Below are 27,522 nucleotides of genomic sequence, written 5' to 3'. Positions count from 1 at the left end.
GCATGTGTTTTCAGCTGAAAATGTAGCAGTGTTCAGTTTTGTATGTATGTGTTTTCAGCAGAAAATGTAGCAGTGTTCACTGTCGTGTGCATGTGTTTTCAGCAGAAAATGTAGCAGTGTTCACTGTCGTGTGCATGTGTTTTCAGCTGAAAATGTAGCAGTGTTCACTGTTGTGTGCATGTGTTTCCAGCAGAAAATGTAGCAGTGTTCACTGTCGTGTGCAAGTGTTTTCAGCAGAAAATGTTATAGTGTTCACTGTCGTGTGCATGTGTTTTCAGCTGAAAATGTAGCAGTGTTCACTGTCATGTGCATGTGTTTTCAGCTGAAAATGTAGCAGTGTTCACTGTTGTGTGCATGTGTTTCCAGCAGAAAATGTAGCAGCGTTCACTGTTGTGTGCATGCGTTTTCAGCTGAAAATGTAGCAGTGTTCACTGTTGTGTGCATGTGTTTCCAGCAGAAAATGTAGCAGCGTTCACTGTTGTGTGCATGCGTTTTCAGCTGAAAATGTAGCAGTGTTCACTGTTGTGTGCATGTGTTTCCAGCAGAAAATGTAGCAGTGTTCACTGTTGTGTGCATGTGTTTTCAGCTGAAAATGTAGCAGCGTTCACTGTTGTGTGCATGTGTTTTCAGCTGAAAATGTAGCAGTGTTCACTGTCGTGTGCATGTGTTTCCAGCAGAAAATGTAGCAGCGTTCACTGTTGTGTGCATGCGTTTTCAGCTGAAAATGTAGCAGTGTTCACTGTTGTGTGCATGTGTTTTCAGCAGAAAATGTAGCAGTGTTCACTGTCGTGTGCATGTGTTTTCAGCTGAAAATGTAGCAGTGTTCACTGTCGTGTGCATGTGTTTTCAGCTGAAAATGTAGCAGTGTTCACTGTCGTGTGCATGTGTTTTCAGCTGAAAATGTAGCAGTGTTCACGGCGGAGCGTATCCCCCAGTCCCAGCCCTGGGTGGTGCTACATCCCCAGTTTGCCCGTGGTCGCCACTTCATCACCGCTCATGACCAGAAAGCCGCCACACTGCAGGTGGGTCTCTAGTTTGATGAACTTCATATCACTGGAAACACAGACACACTTCACAGCACTAGAAACACTGACACACTTCACAGCGCTGGAAACACAACACACTTCACAGCACTAGAAACACAACACACTTCACAGCACTGGAAACACAACACACTTCACAGCACTAGAAACACAACACACTTCACAGCACTGGAAACACAACACACTTCACAGCACTGGAAACACATTTCACAGCGCTGGAAACACAGACACTCTTCACAGCACTGGAAACACAACACACTTCACAGCAGTGGAAACACAACACACTTCACAGCACTGGAAACACAACACACTTCACAGCGCTGGAAACACTGACACACTTCACAGCGCTGGAAACACTGACACACTTCACAGCACTGGAAACACAACACACTTCACAGCACTGGAAACACTGACACACTTCACAGCACTGGAAACACAACACACTTCACAGCACTGGAAACACAGACACACTGGAAACACAACACACTTCACAGCACTGGAAACACAACACACTTCACAGCGCTGGAAACGCCGACACACTTCACAGCACTGGAAACACAACACACTTCACAGCACTGGAAACACAACACACTTCACAGCGCTGGAAACACCGACACACTTCACAGCACTGGAAACACCAACTTTCTTCCACTCTCTTTAGATACATACATATCTAATGGCCAAGTAGAAAAAGATATATACAAATAGGCTGAGGTGTAATATTGAGTGAGCATTTTTGGTTGATGTTCTGTGCTGTTTTCTGTTGATAGCCTGGTTCATAAACCTATTTATTACCATCTCTCGGTTGGTTGGTTGGTTAGTGGGGAAGGGAGGCATTATGGGAGAAGGTTGGACAGGACGGGGTTTGCTTTGATTGGTTGGTTGGTTGGTTGATTGGTAAAATAGATCGGTTGCCATTTTGCAGGGCTGGTTCTTCTGTGACTAACTGTGCCAGTGCCACTCTGTTGAGAAAGTGATCACCAGGAAAATTGTGAAGAAATCCTGTCGATTGATCATTTTGAAATTTGATGTGGTGTTTGTTAGAATGATGCATCAGTTTTTCTGTACTCAGTTTTCTGTGGAGCCAGTCTTTGCATACCATAGAAGAAAATCAGTGGAAAGAAGAAAAAAGTATAAGTAATACTTGACGTGTCTGTCTACTTGTGCAGGTATACGACTGAGATTCAGTGACATGTCTGTCTACTTGTGCAGGTGTACGACAGTGAGATTCAGTGACATGTCTGTCTACTTGTGCAGGTGTACGACAGTGAGATTCAGTGACATGTCTGTCTACTTGTGCAGGTGTACGACAGTGAGATTCAGTGATATGTCTGTCTACTTGTGCAGGTGTATGACAGTGAGATTCAGTGATATGTCTGTCTACTTGTGCAGGTGTATGACAGTGAGATTCAGTGACATGTCTGTCTACTTGTGCAGGTGTATGACAGTGAGATTCAGTGACATGTCTGTCTACTTGTGCAGGTATACGACAGTGAGATTCAGTGATATGTCTGTCTACTTGTGCAGGTGTCTGACAGTGAGATTCAGTGATATGTCTGTCTACTTGTGCAGGTGTCTGACAGTGAGATTCAGTGATATGTCTGTCTACTTGTGCAGGTGTCTGACAGTGAGATTCAGTGATATGTCTGTCTACTTGTGCAGGTGTATGACAGTGAGATTCAGTGATATGTCTGTCTACTTGTGCAGGTGTATGACAGTGAGATTCAGTGACATGTCTGTCTACTTGTGCAGGTATACGACAGTGAGATTCAGTGATATGTCTGTCTGCTTGTGCAGGTGTATGACAGTGAGATTCAGTGATATGTCTGTCTACTTGTGCAGGTGTATGACAGTGAGATTCAGTGACGTGTCTGTCTACTTGTGCAGGTGTATGACAGTGAGATTCAGTGACGTGTCTGTCTACTTGTGCAGGTGTATGACAGTGAGATTCAGTGACATGTCTGTCTACTTGTGCAGGTGTACGACAGTGAGATTCAGTGACATGTCTGTCTACTTGTGCAGGTGTATGACAGTGAGATTCAGTGATATGTCTGTCTACTTGTGCAGGTGTATGACAGTGAGATTCAGTGATATGTCTGTCTACTTGTGCAGGTGTATGACAGTGAGATTCAGTGATATGTCTGTCTACTTGTGCAGGTGTATGACAGTGAGATTCAGTGACGTGTCTGTCTACTTGTGCAGGTGTACGACAGTGAGATTCAGTGATATGTCTGTCTACTTGTGCAGGTGTATGACAGTGAGATTCAGTGATATGTCTGTCTACTTGTGCAGGTGTACGACAGTGAGATTCAGTGATATGTCTGTCTACTTGTGCAGGTGTCTGACAGTGAGATTCAGTGACATGTCTGTCTACTTGTGCAGGTATACGACAGTGAGATTCAGTGATATGTCTGTCTACTTGTGCAGGTGTATGACAGTGAGATTCAGTGATATGTCTGTCTACTTGTGCAGGTATACGACAGTGAGATTCAGTGATATGTCTGTCTACTTGTGCAGGTGTATGACAGTGAGATTCAGTGATATGTCTGTCTACTTGTGCAGGTGTACGACAGTGAGATTCAGTGACATATCTGTCTACTTGTGCAGGTATACGACAGTGAGATTCAGTGATATGTCTGTCTACTTGTGCGACAGTGAGATTCAGTGATATGTCTGTCTACTTGTGCAGGTGTATGGCAGTGAGATTCAGTGATATGTCTGTCTACTTGTGCAGGTGTATGACAGTGAGATTCAGTGATATGTCTGTCTACTTGTGCAGGTATAAGACAGTGAGATTCAGTGATATGTCTGTCTACTTGTGCAGGTGTATGACAGTGAGATTCAGTGATATGTCTGTCTACTTGTGCAGGTGTATGACAGTGAGATTCAGTGATATGTCTGTCTACTTGTGCAGGTATACGACAGTGAGATTCAGTGATATGTCTGTCTACTTGTGCGACAGTGAGATTCAGTGATATGTCTGTCTACTTGTGCAGGTGTATGGCAGTGAGATTCAGTGATATGTCTGTCTACTTGTGCAGGTATAAGACAGTGAGATTCAGTGATATGTCTGTCTACTTGTGCAGGTATACGACAGTGAGATTCAGTGATATGTCTGTCTACTTGTGCAGGTGTATGACAGTGAGATTCAGTGATATGTCTGTCTACTTGTGCAGGTGTACGACAGTGAGATTCAGTGATATGTCTGTCTACTTGTGCAGGTGTACGACAGTGAGATTCAGTGACATGTCTGTCTACTTGTGCAGGTGTACGACAGTGAGATTCAGTGATATGTCTGTCTACTTGTGCAGGTGTATGACAGTGAGATTCAGTGATATGTCTGTCTACTTGTGCAGGTGTATGACAGTGAGATTCAGTTTTCACCCCTCTTCATCTACAAGCTTCCTCCAGGTGCGGAGAATGTGATACTGACGGACCGTGTCACCTTCACTTTGTCCCGTCGCAACGGGTGTCAGCTGCTGGTGCTGTCCAACCAGCGTGCAGAGACATCAGCGGAGACGTTACAGGTGAGTGCATACCTTGGTGGGAGTCATACAGGTGAGTGCATACCCTGGTGGGAGTCATACAGGTGAGTGCATACCTTGGTGGGAGTCATACAGGTGAGTGCATACCTTGGTGGGAGTCATACAGGTGAGTGCATACCTTGGTGGGAGTCATACAGGTGAGTGCATACCCTGGTGGGAATCATACAGGTGAGTGCATACCTTGGTGGGAGTCATACAGGTGAGTGCATACCTTGGTGGGAGTCATACAGGTGAGTGCACACCTTGGTGGGAGTCATACAGGTGAGTGCATACCTTGGTGGGAGTCATACAGGTGAGTGCATACCCTGGTGGGAGTCATACAGGTGAGTGCATACCTTGGTGGGAGTCATACAGGTGAGTGCATACCCTGGTGGGAGTCATACAGGTGAGTGCATACCTTGGTGGGAGTCATACAGGTGAGTGCATACCCTGGTGGGAGTCATACAGGTGAGTGCATACCTTGGTGGAAGTCATACAGGTGAGTGCATACCCTGGTGGGAGTCATACAGGTGAGTGCATACCTTGGTGGGAGTCATACAGGTGAGTGCATACCTTGGTGGGAGTCATACAGGTGAGTGCATACCTTGGTGGGAGTCATACAGGTGAGTGCATACCTTGGTGGGAGTCATACAGGTGAGTGCATACCTTGGTGGGAGTCATACAGGTGAGTGCATACCTTGGTGGGAGTTGTACAGGTGAGTGGATACCCTGGTGGGAGTCATACAGGTGAGTGCATACCTTGGTGGGAGTTGTACAGGTGAGTGGATACCCTGGTGGGAATTGCGCAGGAGAGCACATACCTGTGTGGGAAATTGTACAGGTGAAATTGACAGAGTAAAAAATCATTGATAGACTGGGAATGATATAACTATAAATGGGATGTCAGTTAGATTGTTTGTCTTTGGAAATCCTGAGAACCAAATCATTTCATTTTCTAACAGTAAACGTCAAGATGATATAAAATGTATTCCATACAGATCCTGGCTGCCAGTGAAGCTTGAAAAGCCATTTCTGGAGAGGAAAAATGGCTCAAAATAACACAACTGTGTCACTTTTGTGAATGGTTATTGAATTATTAGATTGAACCCTTTCACCATTGGCTGCTGGTTGTCTGCTGAAGAGAGAGATTTCCTACCATAGCAAAGAGAAACTACTCTTTATTGACAGGAGTCCCCCCCCCCCCACCCCCCTCCACCCTCCCACCCACACAAACACACATATACCCTCAACCTTACCATCCTTCATCCCTTCTTTGTGCAAGCGAGTATACATAACAGGATACTTTGTTTGCTTGTGTATGAATGTGTGTGTGTCATTGAATATATGTTAACACGTGGAGTGATGGCCGAGAGGTAACGCGTCTGCCTAGGAAGCGAGAGAATCTGAGCACACTGGTTCGAACCATGGCACAGCCCCTGAAATTTCTCCCCCTCCACTAGACCTTGAGTGGTGGTCTGGACGCTAGTCATTCAGATGAGACGATAAACCGAGGTCCCGGGTGCAGCATGCACTTAGCGCACGTAAAAGAACCCACGGCAACAAAAGGGTTGTTCCTGGCAAAATTCTGTAGAAAAATCCACTTCGATAGGAAAAACAAATAAAACTGCACACAGGAAAAAATACAAAAAAAGGGGTGGCGCTGTAGTGTAGCGATGCGCTGTCCCTGGGGAGAGCAGCCCGAATTTCACACAGAGAAATCTGTTGTGATAAAAAGAAATACAAATACAAATAAAGTCCACCAAATTAATATTAGAATCCACAGATATTAGAATAAACTGATTTATTATATTTATTCTGATCACAATGCTTTATAGTGAACAGATGCAGTGCTGTTACATATACCCATGTCATGTGTTGAATGTATTTTTTTTATTTGTGAAGACATATTTCTGTGTTTAGTCATTTTCAACATTTTAATTTGCTACACCAGGTGTAATTTTTCTTGATTAGATTGTAATGCTTCTTTTTTTTTTCTCTTCTTTCCTTTGCTTAGCTTTGCTTAACTAAGCTTAGCTTGCCTTACCATACCATGATTAACCTTACCTTACTCCACCTTACCTTAACTTACACTTTAGGGCAGTACCACTGAAACATGATTAGATTGTAATGTTTTTTTTCTCTTTTTTTTACCTTACCTAACCTTACATTACCTTACCTTACCTTGCCTTATCTTACTTTACCTTTACCTTACCATACTTTACCATACCTTACCATATCTTACCTTACTTTACCTTACCTTTCTGTACTTTACCTTACCTTACCTTAACTTACCTTAACTTACTGTACTTTACCTTACCTTACCTTACCTTACCTTACCTTACCTCACCTCACCTTATCTTACCTTACCTTAACATCAAACACTGAAGCACAGCACAGTTAAAACTTGACAAACTGCAGGGCTCTGTGTGTGCGTGTTGCAGGACTTCAACGACGACGCAGTCATCCAGAAGCTGGAGCTGCCGCCAGGTGAGAAACTGCTGGGGGCGTGTCAGCGCTCCTTCCCCTTCTACTGGCACGACAAGCAGGAGGAGCAGCAGCGCGCCAGGCTGCGGCAGGGCACTGTGCTGGAGCAGCCCACCATGGACACGGTGGCCATGGATCCCCAGGCCTTCGAGATTCCCGTCACCAGCCACACGGTGCTGGACGGGTGTATCATCGTCACGGACACCGCTGTGTATGAGTGTAGGCCCAGGTCAGTGGTTTGAGGAGGGAGGCGGTAGAATGGTTGAGATACTTAACTAACTGCCAGTGTAATGTCCATTAAGGTCCAGGTTCAGATCCAGGCCAGTGGTTTGAGGCGGGGGGTGGTAGAAAGGTTGAGATGCATAACTAACTGCCAGTGTAATGTCTGTTAAGTCCAGGTTCAGATCCAGGCCAGTGGTTTTGAGGAGGGGGGCGGTAGAATGGTTGAGATGCTTAACTAACTGCCAGTGTAATGTCCGTTAAGGTCCAGGTTCAGATCCAGGCCAGTGGTTTTCAGGAGGGAGGTGGTAGAATGGTTGAGACACTTACCTGCCAATATAATGTTCATAAAGGTATGGGTTTGAATCCCTGTCGATGGGCGCAATAGCTGAATGGTTAAAGCGTTGGACTTTCAAACTGAAGGTCCCAGGTTCGAATCACGTTGACGGCACCTGGTGGGTAAAGGGTGGAGATTTTTACGATCTCCCAGGTCAGCATATGTGCAGACCTGCCAGTGCCTGAACCCCCTTCGTGTGTATACACAAGCAGAAGATCAAATATGCACGTTAAAGATCCTGTAATCCATGTCAGCGTTTGGTGGGTTATGGAAACAAGAACATACCCAGCATGCACACCCCCGAAAACGGAGTGTGGCTGCCTACATGGCGGGGTAAAAAACGGCCATACATGTAAAAGCCCACTTGCGTACGTACGAGTGAGCGTGGGAGTTACAGCCCATGAACGAAGAAGAAGAAGAAGAAGAAGAAGAAAGAATCCCTGTCTCACCCTTTCTCCCAACTTCGACAGGAAAATCAAATTGAACATCTAGTCATCTGGATGAGTTGGTAAACTTAGGTCCCATGTGCAGCGTGCTTTTTGCGCACTGAAAAGGAACCCATGGCAGCGTAAGTGTTGTCCTCTGGCAACATTCTGTAGAAGGTATCCAGGTTTGAGTAGCGTGTAGGGTTACATTGCTGGCAACATTCTGTAGAAGGTATCCAGCTTTGAGTAGCGTGTAGGGTTACATTGCTGGCAACATTCTGTAGAAGGTATCCAGCTTTGAGTAGCGTGTAGGGTTATGTTGCTGGCAGCATTCTGTAGAAGGTATCCAGGTTTGAGTAGCGTGTAGGGTTACATTGCTGGCAACATTCTGTAGAAGGTATCCAGCTTTGAGTAGCGTGTAGGGTTACGTTGCTGGCAGCATTCTGTAGAAGGTATCCAGGTTTGAGTAGCGTGTAGGGTTACGTTGCTGGCAGCATTCTGTAGAAGGTATCCAGGTTTGAGTAGCGTGTAGGGTTACGTTGCTGGCAGCATTCTGTAGAAGGTATCCAGGTTTGAGTAGCGTGTAGGGTTACCTTGCTGGTCAGGCATCTGCTTAACAGATGTGGTGGAGTTCATATGGATTTGTCCGAACACGGTGATGCTTCCCTGAGAAACTGAAACTGGAACAGTGGTGGTGGTTGTGGTTTTTTGTTTTTTTTTCACTATGCTTTCTTGGCTCTCTCTGCCCCTCTCCCCACAACCGGGTGGTTTGGGTAAATCAGCACTGGGGTACAAAGCGTTACGGGGTGCAGGCCAACAGGCCTTTTAACTCGACGTCTGTGTGTGTGTGTGTGTCTCAGCAGAGCGTCGCCGGAGCGGCTGTTCCTGCAGCACACGATGGTGAGCGGGGAGACGGGGCTGGCGGAGCACCTGGCCATCAGTGTGGGTCTGGACATCACTCTGCTGGCGGAGCTCGCCGCACAGCACCTGCTGGGGCAGGGACAGGTGTCCCGGGCCGTCCGCCTCTACAGCATCTCCAAGGTGGGCGGCCTGTTTGTGGGTTGTTGGGAGGGGGTGGGGGAATGGGGGGGCGGGGGGGTTGTGTGTTGTTTTTTTTTTCCTAGAATAAATTATTGAAGATGCATACTGAATTACAAAGTCCCAAAACAAAACACACCAAAAAGCTTACAACAACACTACACACAAATTGATGAGAAAAAGCTTACAACAACACTACACACAAATTGATGAGAAAAAGCTTACAACAACACTACACACAAATTGATGAGAAAAAAAGCTGACAACAACACTACACACAAAAAGGAAAAGGATAAATAATCATACAAATAAAAGATAAAACAATTATATAGACAGATAGATAAATGAATACAACATTACCAAAGTATCAGGAACAGAAAAAATGGTCAACAAGATTTCAGGCATGTTTTGTTGGGTTTTTTTTGTTTTTTTTTTCATGTGTATGTTTAGCTCTTGTTTTGGTCAGTGTGTAACTTAAGTAGATCTACTGTATATTGAGCGCACTGGTATATAAGCCGCACCCACTTAATTTTGAAAAAAATTGAACTTCATACACACAAAAGCCGCAATGGCTTATAAGCCGCGCTTATTACTGGTACCAGAACACATACCAATACTACAGAAAAGCTGTCAGTACTGTAGGTTATGAAATAAACACAAGCGGAGACGACACAAAGAAAGCAAGCGAAAATACTGCTAGTGCCACACACACACACACACAAAATAAACACAATGAAAATATGATCCATAATTTAGGGATAGTCAAATTTATTCAACGTCATCCTGCTCACTGAATCCACTGAAATCTTCGTCTTCAGTGTCCGAGTTGAAGAGAACCAGTGCAGCTTTCTCCACCATCTTGTCACTGACTTCAGCCTCACTTTCACTTGATGAACATGAACGCAAGGTGGAGGTTGCTGCTGGTTTGTTGTTTGCTAGGTCGATCGCCTTCAATTTGAAGGCTGCATCATAGGCATTTCGTCACGTTTTCGGCATGATGAGGATGTGCGCTTGAGCAGAGTAAAACTGAATGCTGATCTGAAGGCTTTAATGTGTGCGGATTTGATTTTTAAATCATGAACAGTTAGCACACTAACCTGAAGCTCATCCAAAAATTCATGGACAGAAATCATGATTTTGGTGAGTTGAACTTGAAGGGAAGCTTAGAAGAGACCAGAAAACTGACACTCCTGGGATCGTTAAAATCCTCAAATAAGACACATCATTGTATTAGCCGCAGAGGTTGAAGCCGGGAGGAAAAGTCGCGGCTTACAGACCGAACTTTAAGGTATATTATAATTGTAGAACAGTATAGATTGATGTACTTTAAAATTTGACTTGGATCAGTATATATATATATATATATTTATATATGGTGTAAGCACTAGTAACAGTCATCAGCCCCCACCCCACCACTCCATGCTTTCCGTCTTGTTCGACAGAAATCGTTCTTGAGCCATGGAGGCTGTGCCCCTTGTTTGTTGTTGTTGTAAGCGTTGTCTCACACTCACTCTCTCTCTCTTTCTTTCTTTTTAACTTTATTTTCTTTCCTTTCCTTTTTTTTTTTTTTTTTTAATTTTTTTTTTTTTACTATTTTCATTATTTTATTCATTTTTTTCTTTTTGTGTCCCACAAGTTTAATTCTGTGTGTGTGTGTGTGTGTGTGTTTGTTGTTGTTTTTTTTTTAGTGAGTGTGAGTGTCTTCAAAAATGTTTTCATTCTTTTTTTTTCTTTTTTTTTTAATTTTTGTGATAGAAATCCTTATTTTGTTTACTGAAATTAGGGGTATTTAAGGTTCTTTTATATATAAGGAATACCCCTGAATTTAACACACACAAAAATTTCAAATCCAAGAGTAAGGTGCACTTGTGTATTAGGTGTGGTCAAACTTGGTAAAACCTGAAAGTAACTTTTGAACAAGGCTGATCGTAACTGACAAAGTCACAAACATTTAACATGGTAACATTTCCAGTCATATAAAAACCGAAGAAAAGAAACAAGATAGTAGACTTCCTTACTCACAGATCTGATTCTTTAACTGCTATTATCATTTGAGAAACATGAGAAATCTCTGACTTGCAGAGTTCGATTAAGGAAAAGAAAAGAATTATAAAAAAAAATAAAAAATTTAACAAGCCTTTTCCAACGTGTTGGCATTCAGTGTGAAGTTCACAGTACTGCTTTCCAGTTATGTTGAAGGCCAAAGTGTGTCAACTGCTTGTCATTTGGTTTTGCCTCGATAATCCCCGCTTATTTGAAACCATCGACGGGCGCAATAGCCGAGTGGTTAAAGCGTTGGACTTTCAATCTGAGGGTCCCAGGTTCGAATCACGGTGACGGCGCCTGGTGGGTAAAGGGTGGAGATTTTTACGATCTCCCAGGTCAACATACGTGCAGACCTGCTAGTGCCTGAACCCCCTTCGTGTGTAAATGCATGCAGAAGATCAAATGCGCACGTTAAAGATCCATGTCAGCGTTCGGTGGGTTATGGAAACAAGAACATACCCAGCATGCACACCCCCGAAAGCGGAGTATGGCTGCATACATGGCGGGGTAAAAATGGTCATGCACGTAAAAGCCCACTCGTGTACATGCGAGTGAACGTGGGAGTTGCAGCCCACGAACGCAGAAGAAGAAGAAGAAGAAACCATCAACATTAGCCTTCAACCAAACTACAAGATCGATCATTTTCCATTTGAACACAAAATTGTAGGAAGCATGTTTTGTTTTCTGCATTTGGCTGATTTGGTCATTAGTATCTGTGTTCAGAACACAGGAAAGAATTGGCTCTGCAAGCACCTCATTGTGCAAGAGTCGTGGAGTTTTGTTTCTGTGTGGCAACCTCTGATTCTATTGTCAGCTTATTAAAAAAAGATATATTTATTTTTCCAGTCTTTTCCTTCATTGTAATTGTTTTTGAGCTTGTGCTATTTTGTGATATTTTCCAGAAATCAACTGCTTGTTCTGTTGATGTTTCTATTCATGATATAAAACACATTTATTTATGTTCACAGTGAAGGGGGTCAAATTCAAGGGAACAAACACTGCTTTATAGTACAAAAGTTATGGTGCGATAATCAATCTGCTTGAATTGCTGTCCACATTTCTTAATCAAATTAATTCATTTTATGTGTCTTATCTTTGTGTTTATTCATAGATGTTTTCATTTATTCTTGATCACTGTGTTCATGTAACATTTCCAGTCTTGTGTTTTAAGGTCTGCCAAATAGCAACTATACAGAACATTGCTTGCATCCACACAGCTTTATTCCACTTCACCTATACCAGACACTTGACGAAGAGTGTGTGTTTTATAAAATATTTGTTTCACCACTTTTGACATTCAGACTTTTGTTACTGTAACTCTTTATTTTGTGTAATTAATTTTTTATTAGACGTCTAAGAATACATTTTGATTGGACTGGATTCTGTTCTTGGTAAGATTATGATTGTAATGTTCATAAGATAAGACATTCCATTTTGATGTTAATGTGTTATGAGAAATCGCACTGTGTGAGAATTCGATTTTTGTTTCATATGTGGAAAAGGGTCATTTGATGAATGCTGAGTTGATTTTAGAGATTTGATGTTAAGCATTGATCTGTCATTTGAACCAATTCTCAGCATTGATCTGTCATTTGAACCAATTCTCAGCCCAAACCTGGACGAAAAGTAAGTTGTGAAATTTCAAGGAAAAAAAATCTGTAAATATTCATTTATTGTGGTTTGCGCTGTGTGTGATGGGTGTGTGTGTGTTTGGTTTAAGGTATTATTGTGGTTGCTTGAACATGATTTCTGGTCTGTATCATTGGAAGATTTTTTCTTTTTGAAAGTGGACATGGGATATGTAATAAACATAATGTATTTTGGCAAGGTTTTGGAATAGATTACAGATGCATGAATATGCATTTAGCTTGATCTAAATTTTGTCATACAGATGAAAACAGAAGGCATGACGTTTGTCTGTAGACTGTGTGAACATATATCAGTCTGCTTTTAAATTTAGAGCCATATGTTTGAGGAAATAAAAGATTTTGCTAAATTAAAGTAAATTTGTCAGATGAATAGAAAATTACGTATTGTAACTTTATAGCTAAAAGTTTATTCTTGTCAGAGATTGTTTCTGTGTCTGCGTTCACATGTGTCATTGCACATTGTTATTTTTAGGTCACATCAACAGTCCAGGGTAGAGTTGTTTCTGTGTCTGTGTTCACATGTGTCATTGCACATTGTTAGTTTTAGATCACATCAACAATCCAAGGTAGAGTCTCCTGTTTGTTTCATGTAGGATAGCTGTTAGATACACATGTATGTTAAAATGTATGTATGGAGTGTGTGTGTGTGTATGGTGTGTGTGTGTGTGTGTGTGTGTAGTCACATTTTGGTGTGTGTATGTAACATAGATAAAATGTTTTATGTTAACAAAAGCGTTTTTGTAAAGCACCTAGAGCAGAATTCTGGATAGTGTGCTATATAAGTATCCATTATTATTATTATTAATATTATGTAGATGTCCAGAAAGATTATTTTACATTGTTTTGTGCTTTTGATATTTTTGCTTTCTTTTTGATGTATATGTGTAAATATTTTCGTATAGTTGTGTTTGATTGTCTTGTTATGTTTTCTTTTTCTTTTCTTTTTTTTTCTTTTATTTTTTTTTTTTTACTTTTTCATATGCATGTGTAAATATCCATATGTTGTATTTCATTGTCTGTGTTTTCATTTAATCTTTACTATTTGCTTACTTTTGATATACATGTGCAAATATTGTTTATAGTTGTATTTCATTCTCAGGTCATGTTTTCATTTATTATGTATTGTTTGCTTTCTGTTTGATTTGTGTAAATATGTCTGTGTTTCTGTATTTGATTGGTATGGTATTTTTTCATTTGATATTTGTTTTCATAATTGCCACTACAGTGTATGCATCATTATATGGTATCTTTGAGGTGGTTGTTATTATAATTAGCTCTCTGTCAAATCTCCTTCACACACACACACACACACACACACACACACACACACACACATGCACACCACTTACAAACCCACCCACCCACCCACACACACATATACAACACACATATACAACACACACTCACACACACACACACACACACACACACACACACACACACACACACATATATATATATACAACACACACACACACACACACACACACACACACACAGATTTCATGTAGAGTGATATATCTCCAGACCATTTTTTCGGTTTTTGGCTGATTGTTTTGGACTGATTTATCATTGAAAACCACTTCCTACTTTTTTTTTCTCACTGTCAAGGTATTAATATTGTGTGGGCAGTGTTCCCAGTATAATTAATATTGTGTGGGCAGTGTTCCCAGTATAATTAATACTGTGTGGGCAGTGTTCCCAGTATAATTAATACTGTGTGGGCGGTGTTCCCAGTATAATTAATACTGTGTGGGCGGTGTTCCCAGTGGCAGTGTTCCCAGTATAATTAATATTGTGTGGGCAGTGTTCCCAGTATAATTAATACTGTGTGGGCGGTGTTCCCAGTATAATTAATACTGTGTGGGCGGTGTTCCCAGTATAATTAATACTGTGTGGGCAGTGTTCCCAGTATAATTAATACTGTGTGGGCAGTGTTCCCAGTTACTGTGTGGGCGGTGTTCCCAGTATAATTAATACTGTGTGGGCGGTGTTCCCAGTGGCAGTGTTCCCAGTATAATTAATATTATGTGGGCGGTGTTCCCAGTATAATTAATATTGTGTGGGCGGTGTTCCCAGTATAATTAATACTGTGTGGGCGGTGTTCCCAGTATAATTAATACTGTGTGGGCAGTGTTCCCAGTATAATTAATACTGTGTGGGCAGTGTTCCCAGTATACTGTGTGGGCGGTGTTCCCAGTATAATTAATATTGTGTGGGCAGTGTTCCCAGTATATTGTGTGGGCGGTGTTCCCAGTATAATTAATACTGTGTGGGCAGTGTTCCCAGTATACTGTGTGGGCGGTGTTCCCAGTATAATTAATATTGTGTGGGCAGTGTTCCCAGTATAATTAATACTGTGTGGGCAGTGTTCCCAGTATAATTAATACTGTGTGGGCAGTGTTCCCAGTATAATTAATACTGTGTGGGCGGTGTTCCCAGTATAATTAATACTGTGTGGGCAGTGTTCCCAGTATAATTAATACTGTGTGGGCGGTGTTCCCAGTATAATTAATACTGTGTGTGCAGTGTTCCCAGTATAATTAATATTGTGTGGGCAGTGTTCCCAGTATTTGTGTGGGCAGTGTTCCCAGTATAATTAATATTGTGTGGGCGGTGTTCCCAGTATAATTAATATTGTGTGGGCGGTGTTCCCAGTATAATTAATATTGTGTGGGCAGTGTTCCCAGTATTTGTGTGGGCAGTGTTCCCAGTATAATTAATATTGTGTGGGCAGTGTTCCCAGTATAATTAATATTGTGTGGGCAGTGTTCCCAGTATAATTAATACTGTGTGGGCAGTGTTCCCAGTATAATTAATATTGTGTGGGCAGTGTTCCCAGTATAATTAATATTGTGTGGGCAGTGTTCCCAGTATAAAGGTACTACCATTCTTCTTCTGTATTCGTTTTTATATCATTGTGTGTGGGCGGTGTTCCCAAGATACATGTCCTGTTAGTATTATTATTATTCTTATTATTATTTTCATTTGAGTGTGTGGGGGGTGGGGGTGCGGAGATGGGGGGAGAGAGTATTTAAAAAAATATTTTTTATTGTGTATAGGCAGTGTTCCTAATAATGTATTATCATTCATATTATACTAAAAATGTAGATGTTTCATTGTTTTTTTATTATAGTATTATCATTTCTATTTGTTGATTCATTTATGGCTGTATGTGCACAGTGTTCCCACCTGAAGCGGGTGGCCCACCTGGCAGGACAAGGGTGTATTGGGGAGATGGTGGTGATGCTTCGACAGGCGCTGCACAACGCGGGGTCCGAACTCAGCTCCATGGAGCGCCGTGTGCTGGCCGACATGCTGCTCCACTGCTACGTCCACCAGGTGGCGCACCATGCCCACGGCATCACGCAGACCGTCACTGCTTTCAGGTCGGTGTGTCTGGTTTTGTGTCGACGTAAGCTTAAAGCTGGGCCAGCAGCATTGTGAGAGTTCTACACTGCCATGGGAATTCATTTATTGCCTAGTCTTACGTGAAGGACAATGACTGTCGAACTAGGAGGCAAGTTTTTACTGCTGTTAGTGCTGCAGCCTTGAGGGCTATATGCTAGCTGGCTTTTGGGAACCATCCCAGTTAGACTGTACTAAAAGCCCTCTTAGCTGAGAGAGTGGGGATGTAACTTGGGCATGACACTCTCCAATGTAATGATGAAATTCTTGCCCGTACAGTCAGCACAGCAGTTGCTTCCTCTGCTGTTCTGATGTCATAGCCAGACATGACTGACCATCACGCAAAAACATGTATGTACTGTTCTCCTCTTTGTCGTTGTCTTCGCTTAACTTGGTGAAGTCACTGGGACACTGCACAGAAAACTGTTGACCAGTTTCAGTTTCAGTTTCGGTAGCTCAGGAAGGCGTCACCACGTTTGGACAAATCCATATACGCTACACCACATCTGCCAAGCAGATGCCTGACCAGCAGCATAACGCAACGTGCTTAGTCAGGCCTTGAGGGAAAAAAAAGAAAAAAAGGACTACTACTACTACTACTAATATGTATAAGGCGCAAAAACTTGATGAAGTCAACTATAAGCGTACAAAATAAAATAAAATAAAATAAATAAATAAATGAATGAATGAATAAATAATAATAATATATTTTTTTTTTTTTATTAAAAAAACTAAAATAAATAAATAAATAAATCAGATTCCTCCAGGTGTGTCAGTTGAGTGTCAAAGCCTGGGTCTGTGCATGTGGTTTACCTGTCCACTCTGCAGTGTTGTCAGTTCATCCTTTTCTCTGTCTTCCTCTCTGTCGTCCCCTCTGTCTTCCTCTCTGTCGTCCCCTCTGTCTTCCTCTCTGTCGTCCCCTCTGTCTTCCCTCTGTCTTCCCTCTGTCTTCCTCTCTGTCTTCCCCTCTGTCTTCCCTCTGTCTTCCTCTCTGTCTTCCCCTCTGTCTTCCTCTCTGTCTTCCTCTCTGTCGTCGAGCGGTTATAGTGTTGCTGACTTGAGTCAGGGGAGGTTAAAGTGTTGCTGACTTGAGTCAGGGGAGGTTAAAGTGTTGCTGACTTCAGTCAGAGAAGGTTAAAGTGTTGCTGACTTCAGTCAGAGAAGGTTATAGTGTTGCTGACTTCAGTGTTGCTGACATCAGTCAGGGAAGGTTAAAGTGTTGCTGACTTCAGTCAGAGAAGGTTAAAGTGTTGCTGACATCAGTCAGGGAAGGTTAAAGTGTTGCTGACTTCAGTCAGGGGAGGTTAAAGTGTTGCTGACTTCAGCCAGGGGAGGTTAAAGTGTTGCTGACTTCAGTCAGGGAAGGTTAAAGTGTTGCTGACTTGAGTCAGGGAAGGTTAAAGTGTTGCTGACTTGAGTCAGGGAAGGTTAAAGTGTTGCTGACTTGAGTCAGGGAAGGTTAAAGTGTTGCTGACTTGAGTCAGGGAAGGTTAAAGTGTTGCTGACTTCAGTCAGGGAAGGTTAAAGTGTTGCTGACATCAGTCAGGGAAGGTTAAAGTGTTGCTGACTTCAGTCAGGGAAGGTTAAAGTGTTTTTTGACTTCAGTCAGGGAAGGTTAAAGTGTTGCTGACATCAGTCAGGGAAGGTTAAAGTGTTGCTGACTTCAGTCAGAGAAGGTTAAAGTGTTGCTGACATCAGTCAGGGAAGGTTAAAGTGTTGCTGACTTGAGTCAGGGAAGGTTAAAGTGTTGCTGACTTGAGTCAGGGAAAGTTAAAGTGTTGCTGACTTCAGTCAGGGAAGGTTAAAGTGTTGCTGACATCAGTCAGGGAAGGTTAAAGTGTTGCTGACTTCAGTCAGGGGAGGTTAAAGTGTTGCTGACTTCAGCCAGGGGAGGTTAAAGTGTTGCTGACTTTAGTCAGGGAAGGTTAAAGTGTTGCTGACTTGAGTCAGGGAAGGTTAAAGTGTTGCTGACTTGAGTCAGGGAAGGTTAAAGTGTTGCTGACTTCAGTCAGGGAAGGTTAAAGTGTTGCTGACTTGAGTCAGGGAAGGTTAAAGTGTTGCTGACATCAGTCAGGGAAGGTTAAAGTGTTGCTGACTTCAGTCAGGGAAGGTTAAAGTGTTGCTGACTTCAGTCAGGGAAGGTTAAAGTGTTTTTTGACTTCAGTCAGGGAAGGTTAAAGTGTTTTTTGACTTCAGTCAGGGAAGGTTAAAGTGTTGCTGACTTGAGTCAGGGAAGGTTAAAGTGTTGCTGACTTCAGTCCAGGAAGGTTAAAGTGTTGCTGACTTCAGTCAGAGAAGGTTAAAGTGTTGCTGACTTCAGTCAGGGAAGGTTAAAGTGTTGCTGACATCAGTCAGGGAAGGTTAAAGTGTTGCTGACATCAGTCAGGGAAGGTTAAAGTGTTGCTGACATCAGTCAGGGAAGGTTAAAGTGTTGCTGACTTCAGTCAGAGAAGGTTAAAGTGTTGCTGACATCAGTCAGGGAAGGTTAAAGTGTTGCTGACTTCAGTCAGAGAAGGTTAAAGTGTTGCTGACATCAGTCAGGGAAGGTTAAAGTGTTGCTGACTTCAGTCAGGGGAGGTTAAAGTGTTGCTGACTTCAGCCAGGGGAGGTTAAAGTGTTGCTGACTTCAGTCAGGGAAGGTTAAAGTGTTGCTGACTTGAGTCAGGGAAGGTTAAAGTGTTGCTGACTTGAGTCAGGGAAGGTTAAAGTGTTGCTGACTTGAGTCAGGGAAGGTTAAAGTGTTGCTGACTTGAGTCAGGGAAGGTTAAAGTGTTGCTGACTTCAGTCAGGGAAGGTTAAAGTGTTGCTGACATCAGTCAGGGAAGGTTAAAGTGTTGCTGACTTCAGTCAGGGAAGGTTAAAGTGTTGCTGACTTGAGTCAGGGAAGGTTAAAGTGTTTTTTGACTTCAGTCAGGGAAGGTTAAAGTGTTTTTTGACTTCAGTCAGGGAAGGTTAAAGTGTTGCTGACATCAGTCAGGGAAGGTTAAAGTGTTGCTGACTTCAGTCAGAGAAGGTTAAAGTGTTGCTGACATCAGTCAGGGAAGGTTAAAGTGTTGCTGACTTGAGTCAGGGAAGGTTAAAGTGTTGCTGACTTGAGTCAGGGAAAGTTAAAGTGTTGCTGACTTCAGTCAGGGAAGGTTAAAGTGTTGCTGACATCAGTCAGGGAAGGTTAAAGTGTTGCTGACTTCAGTCAGGGGAGGTTAAAGTGTTGCTGACTTCAGTCAGGGGAGGTTAAAGTGTTGCTGACTTCAGTCAGGGAAGGTTAAAGTGTTGCTGACTTGAGTCAGGGAAGGTTAAAGTGTTGCTGACTTGAGTCAGGGAAGGTTAAAGTGTTGCTGACTTCAGTCAGGGAAGGTTAAAGTGTTGCTGACTTCAGTCAGGGGAGGTTAAAGTGTTGCTGACTTGAGTCAGGGAAGGTTAAAGTGTTGCTGACATCAGTCAGGGAAGGTTAAAGTGTTGCTGACTTCAGTCAGGGAAGGTTAAAGTGTTGCTGACTTCAGTCAGGGAAGGTTAAAGTGTTTTTTGACTTCAGTCAGGGAAGGTTAAAGTGTTTTTTGACTTCAGTCAGGGAAGGTTAAAGTGTTGCTGACTTGAGTCAGGGAAGGTTAAAGTGTTGCTGACTTCAGTCCAGGAAGGTTAAAGTGTTGCTGACTTCAGTCAGAGAAGGTTAAAGTGTTGCTGACTTCAGTCCAGGAAGGTTAAAGTGTTGCTGACTTCAGTCCAGGAAGGTTAAAGTGTTGCTGACTTCAGTCAGGGGAGGTTAAAGTGTTGCTGACTTGAGTGTTGCTGACTTCAGTCAGGGGAGGTAAAAGCAGCAGAAGGAGAGTGTTAGGCCCCCCACCTTCCATTCTGAGCCTTTGACACAGTGGGTATGAAATCACTGCTCTTTTGACTGTAACAGGGGGTGTGACTTACTTTTTTTTTTCTTTTCACTAATCCTTCATCAGTAGTTTGTGCATGTTCTTTTCAGAGCTCTATGTAGACCAGCTTTTCTTTATGAAGTGACTTTTATGTTTCAGAGAGTTTTTGCTGGGGAGCTTTTCTTTTGACGAGTCCACCGCTCTGGATCTGCTGGCTGAGTATGGCTTGACCATTTTGTTGCTGGAATTTGCAATGGTAAGTTTCACAGACAGCAGGGGTGTTTTGAACATTACTGGGTGGAATATTGGTTGTTTGAGGCATTTGACTTCTGATCTAGTGATCACTATTGATCAGTTTGAGGCCCTAATTCAGCTGGGTGTATTGTCCATGGGAAAGGCAGTTCACTTCAGTTTTATTATTATATATTATTATATTATTATAATGGATACTTGTTGAGTGCTTTCCTCCCTGAAAGGGAGCTCAGAGCGCTTTACAATAAACATAAAACACACGCAAGCACGCACGAGTGGAGTCTGCATGGATTATAACTGAATGTCAAGGGATGGAAGGCCTGTGTATAGGTGTTTTCAAAAAGATGTGTTTTCAGACCAGTTTTAACTCTCTCCATATGAACGGCGAAAGAGACGACGTTAACAGCGTTTTACCCCAATTACCATCATCAAAATATTGCAAGCGGAAGGCTCTTATACTGAAGACGTGAATGTTGACAAAGAATACCACAATTCTGACGACGGAAGCTAAAGGTTGGGTCATTCAGACACCCACTAGACATCCGAGGTGTCTGTGTAGAGGAGAAGAGACGACTGGCTGTACTGAGTGAGTTAAAAGATTGAAATGAAGAAGAGTGGCGAAGATCATGAGGCAAACTGTTCCATACAGATGGAGCTGAATGAGAAATGGAAGAATCACCGAAGGAGTGGGTTTTAAGATGGGGAGCGAGTAGCTGCCATGAATCAGAAGATGATCTGAGTTGTCGTGGGGGTGTGTAGGTTTGAATGACTTCTCTCAAATACTGAGGGGCAGCACGCGAAAAGGAGTTGAAGGTAGGAGTTGTGACTTTATACGGAATGTGGGCAGAAATTCGTAACCAGTGAAGAGAATGCAGAAGATGAGTGATATTGTCAGTCTTTTTCGGTTCTAAAGATTAACCTTGCTGCTGCATTTTTAACTTTCTGGAGTTTATGTATTAAGTATTGAGGACTTCTTCTTCTTCTGCGTTCACTCGTATGCACACGAGTGGGTTTTTACGTGTATGACTGTTTTTACCCCGCCATGTAGGCAGCCATACTCCATTTTCGGGGTGTGTGCATGCTGGGTATGTTTTTGTTTCCATAACCCACTGAACGCTGACATGGATTACAGGATCTTTAACGTGCGTATTTGATCTTCTGCTTGCATATACACACGAAGGGGGTTCAGGCACTAGCAGGTCTGCACATGTTGACCTGGGAGATCGTAAAAATCTCCACCCTTTACCCACCAGGCGCCGTCACCGTGATTCGAACCCGGGACCCTCAGATTGACAGTCCAACGCTTTAACCACTAGGCTATTGCGCCCGTCAAGTATTGAGGACAATCAGTGAGGAGTTTTCATCATTCTACCCTGGTGTGAACGGGTACCCGACTTCAGTTTGGGAAAGTTAATGCAGCTTTTGTTGGTTTGGTTTGTTGTTCCAAAACCAGTTGTTTCTCCTCTCAATAGAGAACACAGAAATATTACAAAGATACATCATTCTTTGAACATCTGACTTGTAAGACGCATTTGATTAAGACGCATATAAACAGATCGATTATTTTTTAGATAGTACATGGCAAAAATCAGGCAATAACCTGCATGATTTTTGTTTCTTATTTGGCATCTGTGTATGTGTGTGTGTGAGAGAGAGAGAGAGGGAGACAGCATGCATGCATTTGAAGTGTGTGGTAAGTTGTTCTCTCAGGTCTGTAAGATCCTCATCCAGACTTTACACTGATCAAGGGCATGGGTTTTAACAAACTTACCAGGGACAGGGATTTAACCAGACTATACACTGAACAGGGGTGGGGATTTAACCAGACTATACACTGAACAGGGGTTGGGATTTAACCAGACTATACACTGAACAGGGGTGGGGATTTAACCAGACTATACACTGAACAGGGGTGGGGATTTAACCAGACTATACACTGAACAGGGGTTGGGATTTAACCAGACTATACACTGAACAGGGGTGGGGATTTAACCAGACTATACACTGAACAGGGGTGGGGATTTAACCAGACTATACACTGAACTGGGACGGGGATTTAACCAGACTATACACTGAACAGGGGTGGGGATTTAACCAGACTATACACTGAACAGGGGTGGGGATTTAACCAGACTATACACTGAACTGGGACGGGGATTTAACCAGACTATACACTGAACTGGGACGGGGATTTAACCAGACTATACACTGAACAGGGGTGGGGATTTAACCAGACTATACACTGAACTGGGACGGGGATATAACCAGACTATACACTGAACAGGGGTGGGGATTTAACCAGACTGTACACTGAACTGGGATGGGGATTTAACCAGACTATACACTGAACAGAGGCGGGGGTTTAACCAGACTATACACTGAACAGGGGTGGGGATTTAACCAGACTATACACTGAACAGGGGTGGGGGTTTAACCAGACTATACACTGAACAGGGGTGGGGATTTAACCAGACTATACACTGAACAGGGGTGGGGATTTAACCAGACTATACACTGAACAGGGGTGGGGGTTTAACCAGACTATACACTGAACAGGGGTGGGGATTTAACCAGACTGTACACTGAACTGGGATGGGGATTTAACCAGACTATACACTGAACAGGGGTGGGGATTTAACCAGACTATACACTGAACAGGGGTGGGGGTTTAACCAGACTATACACTGAACAGGGGTGGGGATTTAAGCAGACTATACACTGAACAGGGGTGGGGATTTAACCAGACTATACACTGAACAGGGGTTGGGATTTAACCAGACTATACACTGAACAGGGGTGGGGATTTAACCAGACTATACACTGAACAGGGGCGGGGGTTGGTGGCGGACGCCCTCGAGAGACTGGTGGTCAAGGACCAGCTGCCTGTGGCCTTGACCTTGCTGACCCAGCTTGTGACCCGAGGGTTCAGTGCTCATGTTCTGCAGGCTGCTCAAGGTAGGTTACTCCAGTGGACTGCCTTGTTGAGAGAATGAGATTTGTGGTTGCTGCCCTGATTTTTTTTTTTTTTTTTTTGTTTTTTTTTTTTAAATCTCATCAGGGGTATGGAGGAAAAATAATTTGAATAACAAGAAACTGTTCAGATCTTATTGTAGAGTTCTTATTGGGTGGGAGAGTAGTGGGGCTTGTGTTACTGACTGACGAGGGGATGTGTGTGAAGGGGGCATGTCCCACTGACTGATTGTGTTGTGTGTTTTTTTGACTGATATATATGCGTTATTGACAAATAGGGGTGTTTGAAAGTGATACTGAGAGGGGGTGTGTTATAGACTGGTAAAGGGCTTGTTATTGTTTGACAGGGGGTGTGCAGTTGGCTGACAGAATGGGAAGAGGGGGGATGGGGGAGGTATTAACTGACAAGGAAATTGAGAGGGTGTGTCACTTGTTGACTGAGAGGGGGTGTGACTTATGACAGGGAACAATGTGTTATTGACATACTGGTAGGATGTGATTTATTGACTAGCAAAGGGCTTGTTTTTGATTGACAGGCGACGGGCGCAATAGCCGAGTGGTTAAAGCGTTGGACTGTCAATCTGAGGGTCCCGGGTTCGAATCATGGTGACGGCGCCTGGTGGGTAAAGGGTGGAGATTTTTACGATCTCCCAGGTCAACATATGTGCAGACCTGCTAGTGCCTGAACCGCCTTCGTGTGTATACACAAGCAGAAGATGAAATACGCACGTTAAAGATCCTGTAATCCATGTCAGCGTTCGGTGGGTTATGGAAACAAGAACATACCCAGCATGCACACCCCCGAAAACGGAGTATGGCTGCCTACATGGCGGGGTAAAAACGGTCATACACGTAAAAGCCCACTCGTGTGCATACGAGTGAACGCAGAAGAAGAAGAAGATTGACAGGCGTGTGTTACTGTGTGGCAGTGGGGCATGTTGTTGTTGTTGTTGAATAACAGGGAGAGTGATGTTTACTGACAGAGGGCATGTGTTTTTGATTGACAGGAAGGCGTGTGTGATTGAATGACAGGGTGCGGCGTTGGTGTTACCATGTGACAGGTGGCAGTTGTTGTTGACTTTAAAGGTGTGTGTGTTATTGACTGACAGAGGACGTGTGTGACTGACAGGAGGTGTGTGTTATTGACTGACAGAGAGTATGTTTTATTGATTGACAGGAGGGCATGTGTTACTGACTTACAGGGTTGCGTGTTACTGACTGGCAGAGGTTGCTTGTTACTGACTGACAGAGTGACGTGTTCTTGACTGACATGGGGCGTGTGTTATTGTCTGATGGGAGGCATGTGATATTGACTGACAGGGGGCATGTGTTGTTGACTGAAAGGGGGAGTGTGTTATTGACTGATAGGGGGAGTGTGTTATTCACTGACAGGGGGCATGTGTTGTTGACTGACAGGGGGAGTGTGTTGTTGACTGACAGGGGGCGTGTGTTGTTGACTGACAGGGGGAGAATGTAGTTAACTGACAGGGGGCGTGTGTGGTTGACTGACAGGGGGAGTATGTTATTGACTGACAGGGGGAGTGTGTTGTTGACTGACAGGGGGAGTGTGTTGTTGACTGACAGGGGGAGTGTGTTGTTGACTGACAGGGGGAGTGTGTTATTGACTGACAGTGGGAGTGTGTAGTTGACGGACAGTGGGAGTGTGTTGTTGACTGACAGGGGGAGTGTGTTATTGACTGACAGGGGGTGTGTGGTGTTGACTGATGGGGGCGTGTTTGGTTGACTGATAGGGGGAGTGTGTTTTTGAATGACAGGGGGTGTGTGTTGTTGACTGATAGGGGGCATGTGTTATTGACTGACAGGGGGCATGTGTTGTTGACTGACAGGGGGAGTGTGTTACTAACTGATAGGGGGAGTGTGTTATTGACTGACAGGGGGCATGTGTAGTTGACTGACAGGATGTGTGTTGTAATGGCCTGGCAGAGGGAGTGTGTTGTTGACTGACAGGGGGAGTGTGTTGTTGACTGACAGGATGTGTGGTGTAATGGCCTGGTAGAGGGAGTGTGTTGTTGACTGACAGGGGGAGTGTGTTGTTGACTGACAGGGGGCGTGTGTTGTTGACTGACGGGGTGTGGTGTAATGGCCTGGCAGGAGGCGTGCTGTCCAGTCTGAGGGGAGAGGCGGTGATGCAGGTGTTGGTGACAAACCCCCAGCTGGTGGTGCGTCACATCGCATTGGTCAAGTACCACCTGGCCTCCCTGGACCTTCCGCTGCTGCTGCAGCTGGCGTCCATCCTCGACCCATCCCAGGGGGCCGTGCGCAGCTTGATGCTTCGTCAGGGCTCGTCTCTTCACAGGTTGAGTTTCCCTGTTGGAGCCGGTATTTTGTCTTTTGTGTGTGTGCTACGTGCTGTTATTCTTGACATGGTTTCACTGTTTGTGCTGTCATTTGGTTTTTCTCAGTGTATTCTTCTTCTTCTTCTTCTTCTGCGTTCGTGGGCTGTAACTCCCACGTTCACTCGCATGTACACGAGTGGGCTTTTACGTGCATGACCGTTTTTACCCCGCCATGTAGGCAGTCATACTCCGCTTTCGGGAGTGTGCATGCTGGGTATGTTCTTGCTTCCATAACCCACCGAACGCTGACATGGATTACAGGATCTTTAACATGCGTATTTGATCTTCTGCATGTGTTTACACACAAAGGGGGTTCAGGCGCTAGCAGGTCTGCACATATGTTGACCTGGGAGATCATAAAAATCTCCACCCTTTACCCACCAGGCACCTTCACCGTGATTCAAACCCAGGTCCCTCAGATTGAAAGTCCAACGCTTTAACCACTCGGCTATTGCGCCCGTCACTCAGTGTATTGTTTTTGCATAGTGGTCCACCGTGTGGTAAGATGCCGGATTTCTGTCCTTTCTTGTATCCCTTTCTTTGTCACCAATATATATATATATATATATATATGCACCACCTGCATTCCTACCTCCTCATCCCTACAGTTGTTCACACACACAAACACATACACACACACTCTCTCTTTCTCTCTTGCACATATCACATGCTTACAAAGAAAACTGGCAAGCACATGCACACTTTCAGGCACACACACAGGACAGAGAGCGAAAATTTGCTGTATTACAACCTCAAGCTTTAAAGACATGAATAGACTGCTGTTGTATATCAGTATCTATCTTTCTCTCTCTACACACACACACACACACACACACACACACACACACACACATATATATACATATATGTATACATATTTATATATATATATATATATGGAGAGAGAGAGAGAGGTGTGTGTGTGTATAAAATGCTTTTTGAAATTCAATAACTACTTTTTATGTTAAATTTTTATTTCTTTCTGCATCGTGATTTTCCCCCCACCACTACAGTAGCATTACCTCCCTTCCTCGACCCTCTTTTTCTCTCTCTCTCTCTCTCTCTCTCCCTCCATTGTCTCTGACACACTGTCTTCCTTTAAACGTGTGTGTGTGAGTTTCTCTTTTTTCTCCATTTTCCTTCTCTGTGTTTAAATGAAATAAGTGTAGTCTGTGAAGCCTGTTCATTCTCCTCTTGACTGCTGTCCATATACCAAGAGTAACTGCTGTGTGTATAAAGGATGGGATTTTTGCAGGGCAAGCAGCCTGACTTCAGTTGCTTCTCTGAGCTCTTTCATCGGGGACATGACTGATCAGGTAATGATAGCAGTAATAATGATGATGATAAGAATAAGAATAAATTCTGGTGATGATGATAATGAAATAATGATGAATGAAATGATGATAACAGCAACAATGATGTTAACAACATGTATTTACATAGTGCTGAATCCTGTGCGGAAACAAACTAAAACATTTTACACCACTTTCACATGAATGCATAACTCTGTTGAAATGAAGGGGTGAAAGACAACGCTTACATAATTATACATCCGGGTGGACGTCTAGAAACCATACATGGAAGAAAGGGGGGTACGGAAGAGCTGTTTTGGAAAGAGGTAGGACTTGAAAGGCCGGACTTGAAAGAGCTAATCGCAAGGATTTTACAAAGTGAAACAGGGAGATAGATCCAAGTGTAAGGTCCAGACAGGCAAAGAGCAGCGGCTGACTGTGAAGGTTTGATTCAGGGATTGGTGAAACATGAGTGGATCTGAAGGTTTGGTTCAGGGATTGGTGAAACATGAGTGGATCTAAAGGTTTGATTCAGGGAATGGTGAAACATGAGTGGATCTGAAGGTCTGATTCAGGGATTGGTGAAACACGAGTGGATCTAAAGGTTTGGTTCAGGGA

At 43.4% G+C, this 27,522-nt stretch overlaps 1 protein-coding gene across 6 annotated transcripts in view; it reads left to right on the top strand.

Annotated features, from left to right (window-relative positions):
- The window catches only part of LOC143299801 (uncharacterized), a 76,587-nt gene that overhangs the window by 6,155 nt on the left and 42,910 nt on the right, over positions 1-27,522 (top strand). For 3 of the 6 annotated variants that reach the window (XR_013057568.1, XM_076613244.1, XM_076613242.1), the window contains exons 7-16: positions 895-1,022; positions 4,400-4,570; positions 7,009-7,280; positions 8,893-9,073; positions 12,725-12,742; positions 15,949-16,154; positions 20,193-20,289; positions 23,114-23,240; positions 25,368-25,572; positions 26,868-26,928. Coding sequence is in view for 5 of the 6 variants with exons in the window: in XM_076613244.1 (XP_076469359.1) it covers positions 895-1,022; positions 4,400-4,570; positions 7,009-7,280; positions 8,893-9,073; positions 12,725-12,742; positions 15,949-16,154; positions 20,193-20,289; positions 23,114-23,240; positions 25,368-25,572; positions 26,868-26,928 (1,466 nt within the window). In the remaining variant the exon portion in view is untranslated. The remainder of the gene's footprint in view (positions 1-894; positions 1,023-4,399; positions 4,571-7,008; positions 7,281-8,892; positions 9,074-12,724; positions 12,743-15,948; positions 16,155-20,192; positions 20,290-23,113; positions 23,241-25,367; positions 25,573-26,867; positions 26,929-27,522) is intronic. The other 3 variants (XM_076613245.1, XM_076613247.1, XM_076613246.1) reach the window with 3 other exon arrangements.

This window comes from Babylonia areolata, chromosome 25, assembly GCF_041734735.1.
Source record: "Babylonia areolata isolate BAREFJ2019XMU chromosome 25, ASM4173473v1, whole genome shotgun sequence".
NCBI classification, from domain to species: Eukaryota; Metazoa; Mollusca; class Gastropoda; order Neogastropoda; family Buccinidae; genus Babylonia; species Babylonia areolata.
Note: the sequence above shows the minus strand (reverse complement) of the source record. Positions and strands in the feature narration are given on the sequence as shown.